Here is a 20,384-nt window from a genome sequence, read left to right as displayed (position 1 = left end):
AAATAACAACCGCTCAAAACTAATAACACCCTGTAACCCGGATGCTGCAAATCATTTTGAGAGGGGCGGTTTAATATTTAACTATAAATATGTCTTTTAATAACATACAGTATATGACATTATATTTACAAATGATTAAACCAATTTGCCTGTTCGTGACGTTTGAACGTCGTTTCTTACTTTAAAGCCGAAACTAAACGGCTTTTCCTCGCAGAACGTCAGCATTAGGTAAAAATGAGCTAATAACATATTTCCAATTCACATTTTATGTCTAGTTTTTTTTTTTCAAAAAAGAGCCGTGTAATAAGCGGGATAATGTACAAGACCTTCCGCTTCGCGTCACGTCCTGCTCACACTGTCGGGCCTTATTTCTGCGATAACAACCGGCTGCCTGTATATTATCCCTTACCTAATAATGTCAGCCAAAATACTTTCTTGTAGATGCACTGATACAAACATTTTCCGATACAGATTCAATTATTCAGGGTAATATCTGCCGAGACCGATTCTGAAGATTGAATTAATATTTCTCAACTTTCCGATTAAGAACTACCAATTAATAATTACCGATTATTGGCCGACATATCGATGCATCTCTACTTTACTGTAGATCAATCAATGATCAATGATCCTGGACCAATTTAAAATCGACACAAACATTTGAGGAACATTCTGATATTTTCCGTTTATTTTTGCTCAACATGTTTCTGCTATAGCAGTTTTTTCCGAAAGGCCATACGCTGGGTTCGGAAGCTGCTTTTGTCTTTGCCATGTGAAATAATTTGCAACGAATAAACCCTTTGTACTACAGACATAGCCTCTTTCACATTGAAAGTCTGCTAATGGACCTGAGCGAGAATAGACGTTTTGTTGGCAATTTGTTTCCCATTTAAATTGAACTCTTTACTGTGTTTCTGTATTGTAGGCTATTACACTAACTCCAGGACTGCAGAAGGATCCTCATCGCTGGCTCGCTGAGGCTAAGGTACGTCCTTGAACACAGGTCACAGTGGTCATTTCTCTAGCAGACACGGTTCATCTTAACACAGCTGCTGTTCTTTACCGTCTCAGATAGACTGATGGAAACATCTTCCAGCTCTCAGGGACTTATCTCACGTTTGATCAGGTTTTATTTTCGAAAATGTTTGTGACCCCTTTAGATGTGCATGTTGCTAGTTTGTTGCTGTGTGTTTGTCGTTATGCGAGCAAGGCTTCTCAATCCTTTCCTACAGCAATGTCCCAGAACACATTTAGGTTTCAGTGAGAAATCAGGTTTGCTTTATAAGGGAGATGTGCAGAGGAATGTATTGAGACACCTTGATTGAATGAATTGAATCGTTGCATTTAAAGCCCCCATGATATGGCTTGACAAGTGGTTTTATTTGCTGTAGTGGTGTATTGAAACAGAAAGTTTGGCCAATGTTGGTCAAAGTTTGGCATGGGGATTTCTAATAAGAGTCGATGATAATGGCGAAGGGTGTATTGCTATTTTTATAAAGCATTTGATTGAACAAAAATGTAAAGATGCAGACAATGTATTTGTTGATGGTTTCATTCACGGTGTCTTTAAAGTACGTTTGTGGATAGTTGGATTTCAAATGATGACTAAACCAAAACAAGTTGCAGGTTGCAAGTATTATTTATTAATGTGCGAGTTTTGACTTTCTTAAATATTTCTATATTTTACGTTTCACCCTTAAAACAGCACAACACTGTAAGAAAATGCCACAAAGGAACTGGGGTTGGTTGTTTTCTAATTTGGTGGTTCTATTTACAAAATACACCAATAGTCTGAAATCTTAGAATATCATTTACATCAGACCACCCGATTCCAGCACATTTACAAACGCATCATTTTCCCACTTGAGGGGATAGTTCACCCAAAAATAAATATTCCGTTATTTATTCACCCTTGTATCATCCAAAACTGCTTATTTCTTTTGGGAACACGAAAGAAGATATTTTGAGAAATGTTTCAGTGGTTTTGTGTCCATACAGTGGAAGCAGTGTTGGGTAAGTTACTCTGAAAAAGTAATTAACTACTAGTTACTAATTACATATTCAACAGTGTAATTAGATTACTGTACAAATTACTCTCTCCGAAAAGTATGTAGTTACTTATTACTAATTACTTTCTATATCCTACATCAACCTTGATTAGTTAAGTGATTCAAGGATAGACATGAAACGGCTATTTTAATTCATTCAAATAAATAATATAAAACTACATAAAGTACTCTTATTAACTGACCAAAGTATTACAAATGTGAGAATGATACATTAAAGCATGGATTTTAAAGTAAGACTTGGAATTTTGATGTCAATTCCACTATTGCACACACATATATTACACAAAGTATTTAGTTTAATTACATCAGAAGTAACTGTAATAAAATTACAGAAAATAAGAGTAATCCCTTACTTTACTTTTTCAAAGGAAAAGTAATTTAATTATAGTAACTAATTACTTAGTAACTAGTTACACCCAACACTGAGTGGAAGTGAATGGTGACCAATGTTGTTTGGTTACCAACATTCTTTAAAATAGCTTTGTTCTGCAGAAGAAATAAAGTCATACAGGTTTGGAATGACATGAGGAAAATAAAATTATGAAATACTTTTGGGTGAAGTGTCCCTTCGGGTTTATTCTGGTTAAACATTCTGAAAAACAAATATCTTTGAAATGCGCCTCGAGGTGTACCTTTTAAAGGCGCTATATAAAAACCTAGTTGATTAATATTAATATTATCATACAAATATTTGTATATGCGTCATAGCTATTGGAATCTGACTATTTTAAACAAACTAAGGCATGTGTTTTGTTTTTTCTTTATGGAAAATCTGAGATGCTTCGGCTTGTACATTAACATGCAAAAGGCAGGAGGTAAATTACAAAACAAGGCCATGATGTTACTTTTAATGTTTATATACTTTTTTTAATGTTAATGTTTGAAAACATCCTTTCATAACTAATTTCACCGAAGAGTTCGGTTGTGGAATTTGCAAAACAGTGAAAACTATTGTTATTTTAGTTACTTTTCAAGTGTTCTACTATTTCCAATTGTTCCTTTAAAACTTTATAGTTTAAACTATGAAGCTTCATGGTGTAAAATTAGTCAAATTATTTAACGTTCTATAAAAAGTCACTCAGCAAATATGCAAATATTTGATATTAATGTCTGACATGTCTGACATTCTTGAGGTACTATCTATCAAATATAGCCTCACTTTTTAACATATTGATTATAAATATTGATTGTTTGACACATTCATATTCATCATGTATTAGAAATATCAAATAATAGTAGTATAGTTCATTTCAGCAAGAAAAACAGAAACATCTTGTCATCTGGACTCCAGTGTATATGTAATGGAGTGTTTTCCACAGGTCTGAGATAAATGTGTGACGTTTTATTTTAATTTATTAAATATTTTTTTATAAATTAGACATTACATCTTAAAGATCCAACCACTCAGAACCATTCTTTCAATTTAGCATGTACAAAGCACTGTTTAGCATGTACAAAGGCACTGTTTGCCAAAGCACCTCAACCTTTCTTTTCCTTTTTTTTAAGAGCCCCATCTTGTCCTCCAATTCTTACTGATTTCAACACTTGACTCATATCAGGGATTTTATAACTTCATGAGGGCTTGTAAAAAGTCTAGAATGCTATATTATAGATAATGTGTCTTGTCTTCACATTCTGTTAGACTCTTTTCTGCTGTGGCTCGTTCTCATCTTCTCAAAGGTGTTTGTTTTTAGTGTAGGTGTGGTGTGACAACATTTGCATATCGAGAATTTTGCGACTTTGAACAGCTTTGTATGTCAAAAATAAGATCAGAATAGATTCTGTCATGTGCACACTGAACTCAACTAGTTAGGTGTCATCTCGGGCTAATAAAAAAATGATCATCCCATTAAAGTTATAGTTCACTAAAAAAATGAAAATTCTGCCATTATTTACTCATCCTCATGCCATTCAAAACCTTCATGATTTTTTTCTCCAGAACACAAAAAAATATATTTTGAACAACGTTGATAACCAAACAACATTGCCCCGCATTACATTGTATGGACACAAAACCACTCAGACATTTCTCAAAATATCTCCTCTTGCATTCCACAGAATAATCGCATACAGGTTTTGAACGACATAAGGGTGAATAAATGATGTCAGAATTTGTATTCAAACAGGTAATGAAAGCTATAGTGTGGTATTTGGAAATATTCAGCATTTTTTCAGCAACTTTTTTACAGTCCCACATGCAGACGTGTGTTCAGTGTGTCTGTCTGTGTTTTCAGACGAAGCTCCACTGGCTTTGTGAGGAGGTGCGTGAGCGGGAGGCGATGGACAGGAGGCTAAAGAGGACGCTACAGCAGCAGAAGGAGCAAACAAAAACTTTGAAACAAAGCAGAGACTCCGAACAGCAGAGCCTCCTGGACCGTATTACCCAGCAGGACCGGCTCCTTCAAGACATCCAATCAGAGAAGAGAGGTACTGACTCTGTCTCTCAACTGTTGTTGAGGCAGATTCGTGTCATGTAATTGATCTTTTTTCCAAATGTGAATAAAAACACATTATTTAAGAAAACCAGACTACCCAACATGGACTGAAAGTGCAAACATTTCAATAGACAAGATGAGATCTGTGTTATAAATTACGAACCGGAGGGGACATGCTTCGTTTCACTTAGTGTTTGTTGTGGCCACGAGATTACCTCGTGGGAACGCGATATTATGTTGTGGCAACGAGATCAGCTTGTTGAGGTAACGACATCCTTATGTTGTGGCCACGCGATGTGAAGTCGTTCCCTCAAGATCCGATGGTAGGGAACAAACTCCGTGGACGATCGTATGTTGAAACGACATCCTTATCTCGTGACGACTTCGTGTGACGACCTACTTTGCCACGCTTATTGTTGAGGGAACGACATCCTTATCTTGTGGCCCGACTTAAATGCGTGCGCGTCTATTAGCGCTAACTATCAGAAATAGATAGGACTATAATAATATTTATTTTTAATTAAGATATAGCGCTGAACTAATTAAAAAACACACATTCGTTTCCTTTTAGTCGTTTCTATTTTTTCCTGTGATAAATTAATAGGTTTAATTGCGATATGGCTGGGCTGCACGATTAAGTCAAAAGCATATTTTTTACATTATTCCCCTTGATATTGTAATTGTAATTATTAATGATGATTCGTCTTTACATTTTATAATGATTTCAAGGCTCCAATTTCGGCGCGGGATTGCGCATAATTTAAATCGCCTTAATAATGCGAGAAGTTCCGGCACAAGTGTTGGCCTATTTGCTTAATCTCGGATCAAATAATGAAATAAACATACTGACGAGAACGAAATGAAATCAACATGTGAAACAGTCTGTCTTTATTCTAGAATTTAATTATACAATCTCCGTACCAGCCTTCTCTGTCTTTAGGTCAAACTGGCCCATATTGCTTATACTGCGCTTCTGGAGCACTCCATCTTGTCCGAAAAGCAAAGTATGAAGTTATAAGCCTATTTCATACAGAGATCTCGGAAAATGAACTATCGGAAATAGTTCACGCATAATGTGTCCCAGGATTTGTCTCGGGATGTCATATTATCACGCAAAATGTGTTGCAGGATCGTTCGATTTTGGTTCACACTGCCAGTGATTTTCTGGAATGTGTGCGTGCGTTCACACACATATCGTAAAGTTCCAGCAAATATATAACATGTAATGTACTGTGTTACGTGCAATTTTTTTGTGAACGGTTAGGGCTGTCATGGTGAATGAAATTTACTTGCGGTGGTTTAGGTGGCTCAATAGCCACTTTCCTTATATTTAGTTCCAAATATAGGCCCAAATAAGTTTTATTGTTGGGTTATTATTATGTTGTATATATTGTTGCTTTTTAAATGTTAAATAAAGTACTTTATATTTATATATTTATTGGTAATTGCAGAACAACTAAGTACAATAAGAACAGCGCTTTTCTAAGATAATGATTAAGCCCAGCCAGCTTATATATAAGATAAATATGAAAAAAAATAAAAAATTAAAGCAAATTGTTGTTCAGTGCATTTTTAAAGTGCCTTAATTCAATATATTATGCACGCAACGGAGTCTTAAGGAAGTTAAAATTAGACCGTATTTTTGCAACTGCAATATACAGCAGGGCATTTTACTGTAAAATAGAGTCCTCTTTACTGATCATCTCTCTCGTAATGGCAAATGTTTTAACTGCAAAACCTAGAAGAAATAACAATAAATAATGATAAATAAAGACTTTGTGCTATGTGCGCTAACGCACAAGGAGAGTGCACGTTACGTTTGTTTTGTGTTTCAGATTCCATTGGATTCACAGCCTGTCATTCTGCATACAAGATTATATATATATATATATATAGGCCTATATTCTCGAGAACAGGTCTGTCCATCAGCTCCTCCGCTGCGGCTTTCGACTCCAGCTCTCAGGGTTCCCAAACCAAACTACGCACTTGACTGCGGTACATTACAATTAGAAAAAAATTATTTATTCATAGCGCGAAAGAAGCACGAGTTTATTATGCTTTTAAGACGATACAACCGTAGGATAATCAATTATTTCAGGAGCATAATGTTTATATAAAGAATAGGGCATGCAGTTGCCTCACAGAGTTTTAAAACGTTTAAAAAACAATTTCGATGTAAAGTTTATCAACATTAATAATCGCAAAGACAATGCTATAGACAAGGCTATACAAGTAATGATTTTGCCCTAATCATGCAGCCCTACCATAAGGTATTTTAATTTTACAATATAGACTTATTCATTCATGACAAGAAAAAATCTTACTTTCACTTTTTATTACTTTGGTCATGTATATATTGGCAAATAACGTCGGCTACGTTTAGTAAAAAAGAGAGCAAATAACGAACTTTTACATTTTGTTTTGAACTATACATTATGAAATTACTTTTTCCATTTGAGTACTCAGAAAGGAGCTATATAAATGTAACGAATGACGAATTATTTGCATCAAATACTTAATTTATCTTGCAATAGACGATCGCCACAGCATAATGAGAACAATAATGACAATTCATATCAATAGGGTGCAGTTAAGCGCTGTTGTTTGTTACATGTATGACTCATATTTTAAAGAATTAAGATTGTTATGCCTTTCTTTTTTCTTTACTGGCCGTTTGTGTTATGTCGTGTGACTCGAGCCTTTTGTGTGCTCAGATTTTTTATTATAAATGTAGACGCGCGTCAAACGCACTGAAAGCGGCATTGGTGGTCTGATGGTATGCAACGACAGACGGCGCGTTTTTAAATGTTAATGGCCCTATACACACCTTCCACACGTTTATTTTTTATTTCTTCCAATAAGTGGTCGGGACACAATCGACAAAACGTGGTGGGGACATATCCCATCTGTCTCACCCTCAAATTACGCCTATGGAAAGTACAATGAACCAACCATAGACTGTCCAGAATAAACGCGTCAACCAACAAGCAAGTGTCATTATTGGAATAATAGTGCACAACAACAGCCAAGTGACCCGAACCGTATCCCCTCTAGTGCAAGTGTCACAACCAATTGCCTATTATTGTATTGCGCGCGATGGTGCAAGACAGCTTTCAAATGAAAATTGGCAATAAATAATTCTATCTATTGCACCAAACTGTTTTTTCCATCCATTCACTAATCGTTTATTATTATTCAATATTTGTATATTACTATTATTACAATCACTGTATATTACAGTAAAATGCCCTGCTGTATATTGCAGTTGCAAAAATACGGTCTAATTTTTACTTCCTTAAGACTCCGTTGCGTGCATAATATATTGAATTAAGGCACTTTAAAAATGCACTGAACAACAATTTGCTTTAATTTTTTATTTTTTTTCATATTTATCTTATATATAAGCTGGCTGGGCTTAATCATTATCTTAGAAAAGCGCTGTTCTTATTGTACTTAGTTGTTCTGCAATTACCAATAAATATATAAATATAAAGTACTTTATTTAACATTTAAAAAGCAACAATATATACAACATAATAATAACCCAACAATAAAACTTATTTGGGCCTATATTTGGAACTAAATATAAGGAAAGTGGCTATTGAGCCACCTAAACCACCGCAAGTAAATTTCATTCACCATGACAGCCCTAACCGTTCACAAAAAAATTGCACGTAACACAGTACATTACATGTTATATATTTGCTGGAACTTTACGATATGTGTGTGAACGCACGCACACATTCCAGAAAATCACTGGCAGTGTGAACCAAAATCGAACGATCCTGCAACACATTTTGCGTGATAATATGACATCCCGAGACAAATCCTGGGACACATTATGCGTGAACTATTTCCGATAGTTCATTTTCCGAGATCTCTGTATGAAATAGGCTTATAACTTCATACTTTGCTTTTCGGACAAGATGGAGTGCTCCAGAAGCGCAGTATAAGCAATATGGGCCAGTTTGACCTAAAGACAGAGAAGGCTGGTACGGAGATTGTATAATTAAATTCTAGAATAAAGACAGACTGTTTCACATGTTGATTTCATTTCGTTCTCGTCAGTATGTTTATTTCATTATTTGATCCGAGATTAAGCAAATAGGCCAACACTTGTGCCGGAACTTCTCGCATTATTAAGGCGATTTAAATTATGCGCAATCCCGCGCCGAAATTGGAGCCTTGAAATCATTATAAAATGTAAAGACGAATCATCATTAATAATTACAATTACAATATCAAGGGGAATAATGTAAAAAATATGCTTTTGACTTAATCGTGCAGCCCAGCCATATCGCAATTAAACCTATTAATTTATCACAGGAAAAAATAGAAACGACTAAAAGGAAACGAATGTGTGTTTTTTAATTAGTTCAGCGCTATATCTTAATTAAAAATAAATATTATTATAGTCCTATCTATTTCTGATAGTTAGCGCTAATAGACGCGCACGCATTTAAGTCGTGGCCACAAGATAAGGATGTCGTTCCCTCAACATACTAAGTCGTGGCCACAAGATAAGGAAGTCGTTCCCTCAACATACGAAGTCGTGGCCACGAGAAAGGATGTTGTTCCCTCACCATCGGATCTTGAGGGAACGACTTCACATCGCGTGGCCACAACATAAGGATGTCGTTACCTCAACAAGCTGATCTCGTTGCCACAACATAATATCGCGTTCCCACGAGGTAACATCTCGTGGCCACAACATATTATCACGTTCCCACGAGGTAATATCTCGTGGCCACAACAAAACTAAGTGAAACGAGCATGTCCCCTCCAGGTCTCCGTAATAAATCACTTCTATACCAGTGGTTCTCGAACTGGGGGGTATAAGATTTCTTATACTGGGGGGCTTTCCTGTGGCTCAGTGGTAGCAACGCAAAGGTCATGGGTTCGATCCCAGGGGATTGCACATAGTCGGAAACAAATGTATTATACAATGCAATGTGTAGCGAGGAAGGCGGGGCGAGAGCCATGGGGCGGGTAAGGCGGGGCCGGCGGCGTAAGTGGCAACGAGTGTCAGCTGTGCGACCGCCGGTCCCCGTATGCTTCACGGGGGAGCTCGGGAGCATAAGAGGACGAGCGACCGGACCATCGAGAGAGAGGACCCGGGCCCGGAAACAGGTTAAGTTTGTTTATGTTCGTGTGGCCGGCAGTCGACCGTGAGGTGGCTGCCGGCCTTTTATTTGCTGGATTATTGTTTATTTATTTTGATTAAAGTTTATTGTTTGAGTGATGCCGGTTCCCGCCTCCTTCCTTCCCGTTGTATTGAGCTTTATTACTCAATGTAAGTCGCTTTGGAAAAAAAGCATCTGCCCAATGCATAAATGTAAATGTAAGATGGATCCAGGGGGAGATTTTGTGGCATTTTAGGAAATATAGAAATTTATCATAAATTTTATGCAATCAAACATAAAAAATAAGCCCACCAATCAAAATAATTGATGTTCCAGCATCGTATAACTGAATATGTTTTTTGGTATAATTAAAATTTTAAGTTTAAGATTATAAGTCTTTATTTGGGGGGCCACAAAGTGATGCACCCTACACAAAGGGGGCCTAACAACAAAAAAGTTTGAGAACCACACTGTTCTAGACATCATTAGATCATTAGAAAGTCTACCTAGAAATCTCACAAATTACAGAGATCTAAGCTCCGTTCAGATTTGCTAAGACAGTAATCAAAAGTCAATAGACATCAATGTGAAATTGTATTTTAGCAGTTGTCCCATTTGTTTCTTTAAATTTCTCTAAAATAACATTTTCATCTAGGTAGACCAAATAAAATAAGTAGGTCTCAAGAAATTGATTATTTCCTGACGTCCTTCAGGCCAAATTTGCCCATAGCTGTAGAAACGGCCTTAAACAAGATCAAATCAAAAACAGATTGAAACCTTAACAGTCACAGTTAGACCTGAACCGCTTTTGAATGATGACCTTAACAACCCAATGAATCGTTTTTATTCTCCTGACATGGATGACATCATAACAAATGTCCACACATCCCTCGTCTCAAATGTACTCTCTCATTTCACGTCCATCACATCTGGTGCCTTTCCTCCAGAGCAGATGAGAGTTCTGAATTGCTCCTGTTGAGCTCCAGTTGAGCCATCAAGTGTCTGTGCTCTTCTGCGGTCAGGTATAGTCTATCCAACACAAAAAGAGAAAAGATGTAGGCAATCACAGCTGAAGAGATGTTGCTTATAGGCTCTACACTCGTAATAGAAACAGGGCCGGAAGGGATTGCAGTCAGTGATGTTATGCTAATATTTACTTTCACTCTGCTGCTCGGGGTGCATTTGTCTTTGACAGCACTTTTCAGGCGGATCTTTCCCTCTACTTGACTTGTGTCTGAAAATAAAGAACGGCTTTAAATATTCTTTCGGGCATGTGACTGGTCTAGTTATAAAGACTGAATCCGTCAAATCTGATCTGACTATTAATGGATTAATTCTCCTCAAGCCCGGAACTGTTATATTTGTCAACACTATTTCTGTACTTAAAGTTTACCCAAAAGTAAAGATAATGTCATCATATACTTACTGTGTGTCATTAGGTATAAATTAAGGCTGTTAATCTAACGTGTTTTTGTAGATATTTTAAATCAGTGAGCACTTCTCCTTTGCCGAGATAATCCATCCACCTCACCTTAGGCTGGCCACAAAAAAAGGCCACTCTAAAAATGTGCAGTTTTACTGTTTTAGGGGGTCCGAAAACCAATCACTATCTGGTGTGACCACCAAAAACAAAATGTAGTCCACATCACATGATGTGATATATTCCAACAAATTTTGACAACACGTTAATAAAATACAGTGAAGAATCCTTGTAAATCCAGTTTACTGTCTCGCGTTTTTATTGAAGACCATACAGTGTGTTGATGATTACATGAATCTATTTGAACTCCCTTTTAAACTATAAGCACATTTAGTCTAAGTGATGTTTAATGTTCGTTATCTATTTGCTTGAGATAAGCGGTCCACATTTTTTTCAAAGTTTGTTTTTTTAAAACTGTACAGTCCCTCACATGAGCAGTCCATCTTAACTTTAGATATGTGTGTGAAGCGTTCTTTTTTATGACATGAAATAAGCTTGTAAGTGCAGCCGTGAACAGCAGGTGTTGCTCATCGGCTTCGATTTTTTTTAATGGATTCCCACATGAAACCAACAGTATTACAATTCCAAATATGAACCACAGTCTCATTCTCAGTCATCAGAATAAGTTATTCAAGGTGCAATACACTACTTCCGTCACTTCACCGGAAGTTGTACCCGCGTTCATTTTTACTGTAGCGCCCTCCGGAAACTTGTGGATACGAGTGGAATATCACTAGTGCCGGTTTTGTCCCAAATATAATGTATGCCAATGTTGTTGACTTTTTACAACAGTTCAATAAATAAGTTATAGACGCAATTTACTCAGTTTTCCCCACTAAATTATATAGACAAAGCACAATTGTTCATCTCTTAGCAACACACACCGTTACGTTTCTTTTCTGAATCTGGCGAACCATTTACTTCACTTCCAAATGCATCAGATGTTTGAACAAATTAAGTAAATGAATGAGTGAGTCAATTACTTAATCATTACAACATTTACTGCCTCCTAGTGGCAATTTTAGTGTATTATTTAGAATATAATTTCATTAAAAAGAATTGCATATTTCCATCTAAATTAAAAACCTTGGGTGAAGAAAAGAAAATTCAGTCATCATTTACTCAACCTCGTGGTCCAGTCCGTTTGTTAAGCCTGACGTCACGCTCAACCATATATGGAAGGTCATATACCATTTCCAGGTCTCTATCAGATGCCATAGGAAAATACAGAAAATGTTTTAAAATTTTGATTTGGGGGATTCTGTGAAACTGTAGTGTACACTGTGAGTTTATAAAAGTATGAATAAAGCGATCATAAGCGACTGTTTAAGTAGTACCCTCACATGAAATAAGTGGAGGCTTGGACCGGTAAACGGTATTCCTTATGTCACGACTTAAAAAGTGGATGGTCTCATGGTTTCGTGTAATAAATTCTATGTTAAAACAAAATATTTTATGTCTCTTTGGTTTACATAATGACTTTTTGGGGGGAATTTCTTAGCATTTTTCGATTAATTTGACTAATTAATCGCCACATTATGTAGTTAATTAGATTAAAACATGAAATTGTTTAACAACCATTGTGTATTAATGTGTAAATCTGGGTTAATTATTAATATGATCTTTTAGATCTTCTTGAGAAAAGCCGCAGGAGAGAAGAGGAAGTGAGACATCTTCAGGTCAGTATAAAGATGAAAGTAAATTTGGCAAAAATAAATAAAATTCCCAAACTGTAATGAAGAATCATTTTGCACATGCTCTCCAAAGTGCATACCGATGGTGCAACTCTATAACCTTACCGTGTTCACTACCCGAGCATGTTTTTGGCGGGTTATCGTTCCATCTCACCCCAGCTCGTCTGTATACTTGGAAACATCTATGTTCTGGAACACCTGCTATCCTTTATTATGAATCCGTCCCTTGATAGAAGAAACCAGCAGCATGCAGCCAGACAATAGAAGCAGCTTCAGTAATTACACCTGGCCCTGGATTCCTCCCAGGTGTTGCTCTTGACTGACCGTGTAGAAATCTGTCCTCTGGAACAGCACTTCCTGTGTCCAGTCAAAGTCACCTCTGTTTCTGTTGTTTTTTTCAGGATCGAATTGCTGATCTTGAAACGGTAGGATATTTCGCTTTTTACTGTAAATGTGTGTCAGATTCTGATAAATTTGTATCCTCGTATTCTGCAACATTTTTCTAATTTTTATCCTGAAACACCTATGTTATTTTAATTTAGTTTCATTGTATTTCTTTTGTAAACTTTTACACTCTAAAAAGTTTAACTGTGATTTACTCCGTTTTTTTTTAGAAACAAATTCAATTTATGCTAAAAAAATTTAGTAGATTTTGAAGCTGTGAAATCAAGAAAATAATGATTAAATGGAAAAGAAATAATTAAATCTGAGTTACAAAAATATTTCTATTAGAATTCGCCCAAAATATTACGGGTCTATTAAAATAGAATTTGTTGGTTCAATTTATTTTCATTAAATAAACTTAAATAATATATGTACATTTTAGAGAAATTAACTGTTGGATTTTTGTACCACTTTAAAAAATCACTTAAGAGATTTTATTAAGTTAATATTGTTTTTTACTTTTGTGATATTTATTAAGCCACTGTATTATTTTTAGAGGCTAGGAGAGCATTTAATACACCAAAAGTCAAGTCAAACATTTTTTTGCTACGGCTTTCAAATCGATTAATAGCGATTGATCGATTCTGAAATGAATGTTTGTGTTTATATATAATATATATATATATATATATTAGTGCTGTCAATCGATTAAAAAAATAATCAGATTAATCACACATTTTCTGTGATTAATCACGATTAATCACACATAACAATAATATTTTAAAATATACTTTTACATTTGAATAATTTCACATTTAATCTTCAAATTGATGTAGAAACAACATATTTCTTTAACAGCGTCATTTTATGAATGACAGAAAACATTTTGATATTAGTACTGTAACTGATGTCTCTATTAAATTGATTATTTTAACATTAATTATAGCCATTCAACAGTATAATTGAGAGCTATCATGAAATATACAGAAATTGAATGAAGTTCTCAAACACTTTACAGTCTTTAATGCTAAATTATCAATTAAATGCAGAAGAATTCTCTTTAAAGCTACAAAATCACATTGATTTCTTCTTTTATTTTGTTCTTTGATTAACATTAGTGACAGGAGTCACAGCAGCACGTTTAAGAACGCTGCCCCTTTAAGAGCTGTCTCAGTACGCAGATCTGACCGTCACCGCACTCCCATTTTCACAACTCTTTGCATTCATTTAAGATTTTATTTTACACTTTGAAGTCTTGCTTAAGAGAATTCTAGACAAAACGGGCTTTCTGACATAATCTTGTATGGTTTTATCCATTCAAGCACGAAAGAGAACTTAACACGGATGCGCTGTCTGACAGAGATTCACCGACGCAGCCTTCAGCCCGTGACTGTTTACACCAGACTGGACCTCGCGTTGCGTTTTGCCACGTCCCACAGTTTAGAAGCTGTCTATCTTCATTGAACGCGTCAAAGCAACTGTTTTAAATCGCGCTTAAGTGGTTTAAAAGCCTGTACACGAATAAGAGCGTGATTACATAATGTAACGCTAGACAAAGAATGTCAAAACAAATGGATGCTGCATTAATTGCGTTAAATATTTTTCACGTGTTAATTTGAAAAAATTAATTGCATGCGTTAACGCGTTAACGTTGACAGCCCTAATATATATATATATATATATATATATATACATACATAAAAATATACACATGCGTGTTTTATTTAAACACGTTTGTTTTGGAATCGATTAATCGTGATTAATCGATTTGAGAGTACTAGTTTTTGCATGACCTTTGAAAGTCCTTTACAAGTGTTTTTAAATCTAAAAGAATTTTCCTTGTTAGCTTAATACTTTTCTTATCATAATACAGCGAAGCAACTGTGATTCACCATTTTATTTACACACAACCAAAACCTAAAATAACCTTCAATTTAAGCACAACTTTGTGCTCTTCAAGCAATATAATGCAAATCTAGTTTACATTATTAACCTGCTTTACCCAGACCTTTTTTGTTTTTTGTTGAGATTGAGAATATTCGACCTCAAATTAAATAGCTGAAATGTTCCACACCTCAGTACACTATTTGTCAAAGCGTAACGATTTCTGTTAAATGTCTGAATTACTAATCATTATTCGGCTAAGAAGTATGCTGCCGTTTGTTAAAGGTATTGACGCCTGCATTGACTCGGCAGTATTTATGCAGTTTGAAAAATAAACTATCTGACGGCCAGCCCATCAATCACCATTATGTGTTACGGCTGGCTGACGAACATTTAATTAGCTCCTGAAAACCTTCAGCCTTTACTCACAGCTCTGACTATTTACATCATTTTGGTTGGTCCAACAACAACAACAACAACACTCGGATGTCAGGAATGAACCCTCGTCTCTTATGAGAGATGCACACATTCAAGCGGCTCATGGGAATATGGTGAAGCTAGAATATTTCTTTGGTTAAAAAAGTGTTTTTTTAGAGCACCAGGCTGGCCTTGGATCATTTGGAGTCGGTTCCTGAGAAACTCAGTCTGCTGGAGAACTTCAAGGATCTTGAGGTTAGATGATAAGTGATGTGGGAATCAAGATGGCTTGTCTCTCAAATGGATGTCATAGTTGTTTATCTGGTTTCAGGAGTCACAGAGGCAGAGAGAAATGGTGGAGCAACGTTACGCCAAATATAAAGAAATAGTCGGGAACCTCCAGCATCAGCTTGAGGAATCTAAGAGGAGGATTCAGGAGTACAGGGTATAGAAAACATTCAAGCAAAGTCACACATCACTTCATACAGTATTTACACCCAAAAGTAAGATACTTAGTGTTGTCTTATCAAAGAAAATATAGTAGTTAAGTTTGTTTAAAATGGGATATTTTAAAATTATGCCAATGGGATAAGAAAAAATAAACTTACATTTGGTACTTAAAAAAAGATACAACTTAAATGGAGTAGTTAACTTTCAAATGAAGATATTTTGAAAAATGTTGGTAACAGAACAGCGCAGCCCCCATTCACTTCTATTGTAACCATTGGAAGTGAATGGGGGGGCTGTTAACATTTTCAAAATATCTTCGTTTGTGTTCTGCAGAAGAAAGTCATACAGGGTTGAAATGACAAGAGGGTGAGTAAATGATGACAGAATTTTCATTTTGAAGGTGAACTACTCCTTTAATTCAAGTGTATTTTTCTTACCCAATGTTTTCCTTGTATTAAACAAAAACTTACTCTTTTTTTATGTTTTCTTTCATAAAACAAGAATAAATATCTCAAGCGTCTTCACTTGTCAAGTAAATGTATCTCGGTTTAAGATGAGTTTAGATATTTGTCGGTTTAGAAAATGTAAACATTATATAGGCATTATATGCATACAACTTTACAAACATTAGGATAGTAGGATATTTTATGATGTTAAAATCAAGTTTACACAAGCAATGCATAATAAAATAAAAATAATATATAAAGTAAAATATTTTTGTGGTAATGAAATGTCTATGTGACCATATGGGATGCATATTTGAAAGCTGAATATGTAAGCTTTCCATTGGTGTATGGTTTGTTATGATAGGGCAATATTTTGGCCGAGATACGACTATTTAAAATCTGGAATCTGAGGATGCAAAAATCTAAATATCGAGAAAATGGCCTTTAATGTTGTCCATCAGAGGCGCTGTAGCAGGCCGTTGCTAAGAAGAAAATGGTTTCTCTAACGCCTCTGTTGGCTTACCGCTGTAATGACGTTGTGGAGAGTAGATGAACCCAAAAGCAGAAATTCTAATCTTTACGTAGATACCAAACTTGAGTGGGTAATTCCCAAAGAGCGGGCAGCAGCGAGTGAAGTTTGTCAGCGTGTTTGTTCGCGACTTTTTTTATATAAGTTTTGATATTTTTACGGTAGGAAATGTACAAAATGTCTTCATGGAACGTGTTGGCTATTGCTACAATGCAGCGTTCAATATGGCCAGTATGCTTTGTTGTTGGGTAATGGTTATCATTAGCAGGCTTCATCTGACAGGAATGAATGTAGTTAACAGCTAATAACCCTGCAGCTCCATCACTAATTTAAAAGTAATAAGATTAGAGACATGACTCTGTGTTTAACAGGAATATGGTATGGGATAATCCACAGCTAGCCGTGCGCTAAAGGGTTTTAATGCACGATGTGGAGGCCAAGAACCACCCGACGCGAAGCGGATTAAAATCTTTTAATGCACGGCTAGCTGTGGATTATCCCTCTTATACCATGGTCATTTGCCAAGTTAAATCTTTTATTGATGTTTACAGTGAAATTTTAGATCAAACAGGTGAAAATTACAGTGATTTTGTCAGTTAAATTTCAAATGTAATCAAACTTACTGGAGCTACCTGTGCGTTAAAGGGTTTTAATGCACACCTTCCAGCCAATCAGAATCGAGTATTTAAAAAGACCATGGTATAAATTACATTACACCTCTAGCCACACAGACTTTTTCACATCTTCTGCAATGATCGAGGGGTGGGAATGTATAAAGATCATGTAAATGTGGTAAAATGTGCTAAACAGAGCTGGGAGGCTCAGAGATGACGTATTTTTGTATGCAAACCCCCGAAGCGAGTTAGCATTTAAGGACTTCAGGTTCGATCGCTCCAAAGTCTATGGGTTTTTTTAATGGGTTTTTGGTAAATCGCCCGAAGTAAGCTCTGTGGCAAACAAAACCTCCAAATATTTTCAATATTGTGACATAAAACACACCAATTATAACCCGCTTTAGATTTTTTAAATCTTTATTGTGTCTTAAAAACAGCGGTTGCTAACAAGTTGCTAAAAGCGACTACTTCCTTTGGCGGGGACGTTATACGTCATCGCGCATATAAAGCAAATATTACAACATGGGCACAAATCTCTTAAAACGTAGATGCGGATTCATTCACAGAATAATTACTGACCAGGGAACACATTTTTTTATAAAGTTTGAAAGAGTTGTCGGAGGCTTGGTGGTGGTGACGTTGATATCAAGCGACCTTAAGTGTAGTCTGTTTATAGCATCGTGTTAGCTTTTTACTTCTGCCGATTGTATTTCGACTTCAAGAGTAACAAATGTTGTGTTAATTTGTAAAGATGATCCTGATAGACAAAACGTGTAAACATTGTAAACCTTTGTTGGTCACAAAGCTTATGTTTTGCAATCCTCCAAATGTCTATGGAAAAAATGCATAGGCTTTCGGTTGAGGGAACCAGCGAGGCGCTTACTTCCGGGTTAACCTTCAAAAATACGTCATCTCTGAGCCTCTCCATAACAATCATATTAGTAACTGCAAGCATGATCATTACTAAAATATCAATACACGTGTAGAGTAGAATGAGGATTTGCAGTTTTTAAGCCACTTTGACTGTTTGTTCCATTCTGTATCTTTCTGCATATTAAAAACACATTTCCTTTAATATTGTAATCATGGTTAAGTTCAATGAATAGAATTTTAGGCCTGCTTTAAAATAATTTGGTGTAGGACAACAGATTTTTTTTATACACATGCAAAAACATTTATAAATCAAGACGTGATACTGTCTGTCTGTGAGTGCAAAACTGTTTGATGCTCCCGTTTATATCAACAAAGCTGTCTAGCTCAAATAATTCTCTTATTCGCACGTGTCTGTGTTTTGTTGATTTGTAGCATCACAAGGCAAATTGGGAATTACATCATGTACAAGGCAATCTCACAAATCCAAAATATTTCCAAATTATACTTTTTGTTCCAAAAGCTTCTTTTTGTCATGTCCGACCGCCAAAAAAAACTCAAAACACACATGTACAAAAGCATATCATCCCTTCCTTAGGACTGGCTGTCATTACTGAAAGGCCTATAAACTTATTTATACGCTTCCACTTTGCCTTTGCTTGCAATGTGTACAATGCTGAACCACTGGAAATACAAAAAGTTGTTTCAGGTAGATTGAAATCGAAAGCTGTGTTTGTCACTTTTCATAATAAGCTGAATCTTGATTATTTATTCCGTAAGACAGCCCTAATACTGAAATATACTGATAATGTGATATTGCTTTTATTATAGTGATCTGACTACGATCTTTAAGACCCTTTTTTATTCTTTTCTCAGTTAGAAATGCACATTTTATCTACATTCTATTGCTAATTTTTATGTACTGTATATACTATTTTGGGTTATCCTTAGGTTCTTGTCTTACAGACAGTTATGTTTTACAGTTAGTAATACAGTTTATAAAAATAATACACTTTCTTCATTGTACTATAAATAGAATGGACTGATTACAAACTTGGTCATTTTTTATTTCGTTTTTTTAATACAATTGTATTTTATGTACAATATCCATGTATTTAATAATTTACTATTTTGTACTTTTGGCACTGCTATCTGAACTAATAATATACAGCTGTGGAAATTAAGAGACCATTCCAAATTTTCATTTAACCAGCATTTTCTGGCCATTCTAGTCCAGTGTCTGTTGAATTTCAACAAAATCTAACCTCAGGAGTGACATAAAGTCATCCAACAGAAATGTGAAAGACTGACAGCATGACAAGCCACATGAAACTTTGATTAAAGGTTATCACATAAAATAATACAATACTAAATACATGTAGAAATATGACTGATGTATTGCTTAAAAGTGAATCTGAAGCCTGTTTCTCTAGTTTTCATTTTCTGCAAATAAATGCAACTAGAAATATTTTTATTTGAAATTTGGGATAACTATTGTTAGTAGTTTACGGAATGAAACAAAAATGATCATTTTGCCTAAACACATACAGTACCTATAAATAGTCGATTCGGAAAAACTTTCATTTTAAAACTTTTTTGAAAAATATCTCTTAATTTTTTTCTGTCTGTATATACAGTATTTACTGTAAGGATGCCCTTCAAACAGTGCAAAAAACTCTATAAAATGTAATATAAATCTGAACTTTGAACTAGTTTTATTGATTTTAGGATGACAAGTTGGATGCTGCGTGTCGCAGTCTTAATCTTACTGGTTTGACATCATCCCTGCGCAGCCAAAGTAATTTCATGACCAGCACCACACTGTCTAACTCTACCTGTAAGTACAAGAGGAAAAATAAGACCCTTTTATTGCTTCTCTAGCTATAATTTTATAAATATTTGTTAGTCTTTTTCAGAACAGGCCAATAATCAGATCTCATTATGATACTTTGTCTCTACCAACCTCCTCGCACACATCTATGTTTCTTC

At 35.4% G+C, this 20,384-nt stretch overlaps 1 protein-coding gene across 9 annotated transcripts in view; it reads left to right on the top strand.

Annotated features, from left to right (window-relative positions):
- The window catches only part of LOC130565741 (centrosomal protein of 128 kDa-like), a 37,424-nt gene that overhangs the window by 15,448 nt on the left and 1,592 nt on the right, over positions 1 to 20,384 (top strand). For 4 of the 9 annotated variants that reach the window (XM_057352779.1, XM_057352777.1, XM_057352776.1 and 1 more), the window contains 8 exons: positions 926 to 985; positions 1,076 to 1,126; positions 4,304 to 4,496; positions 12,737 to 12,786; positions 13,203 to 13,226; positions 15,664 to 15,741; positions 15,818 to 15,931; positions 20,124 to 20,232. In XM_057352779.1, the coding sequence (XP_057208762.1) occupies positions 926 to 985; positions 1,076 to 1,126; positions 4,304 to 4,496; positions 12,737 to 12,786; positions 13,203 to 13,226; positions 15,664 to 15,741; positions 15,818 to 15,931; positions 20,124 to 20,232 (679 nt within the window). Of the gene's footprint in view, positions 1 to 925; positions 986 to 1,071; positions 1,127 to 4,127; positions 4,196 to 4,303; positions 4,497 to 12,736; positions 12,787 to 13,202; positions 13,227 to 15,652; positions 15,742 to 15,817; positions 15,932 to 20,123; positions 20,233 to 20,384 lie in introns of those variants that run through there. The other 5 variants (XR_008964408.1, XM_057352778.1, XM_057352780.1 and 2 more) reach the window with 5 other exon arrangements.

This window comes from Triplophysa rosa, linkage group LG15, assembly GCF_024868665.1.
Source record: "Triplophysa rosa linkage group LG15, Trosa_1v2, whole genome shotgun sequence".
Lineage (NCBI taxonomy): Eukaryota > Metazoa > Chordata > Actinopteri > Cypriniformes > Nemacheilidae > Triplophysa > Triplophysa rosa.
Note: the sequence above shows the minus strand (reverse complement) of the source record. Positions and strands in the feature narration are given on the sequence as shown.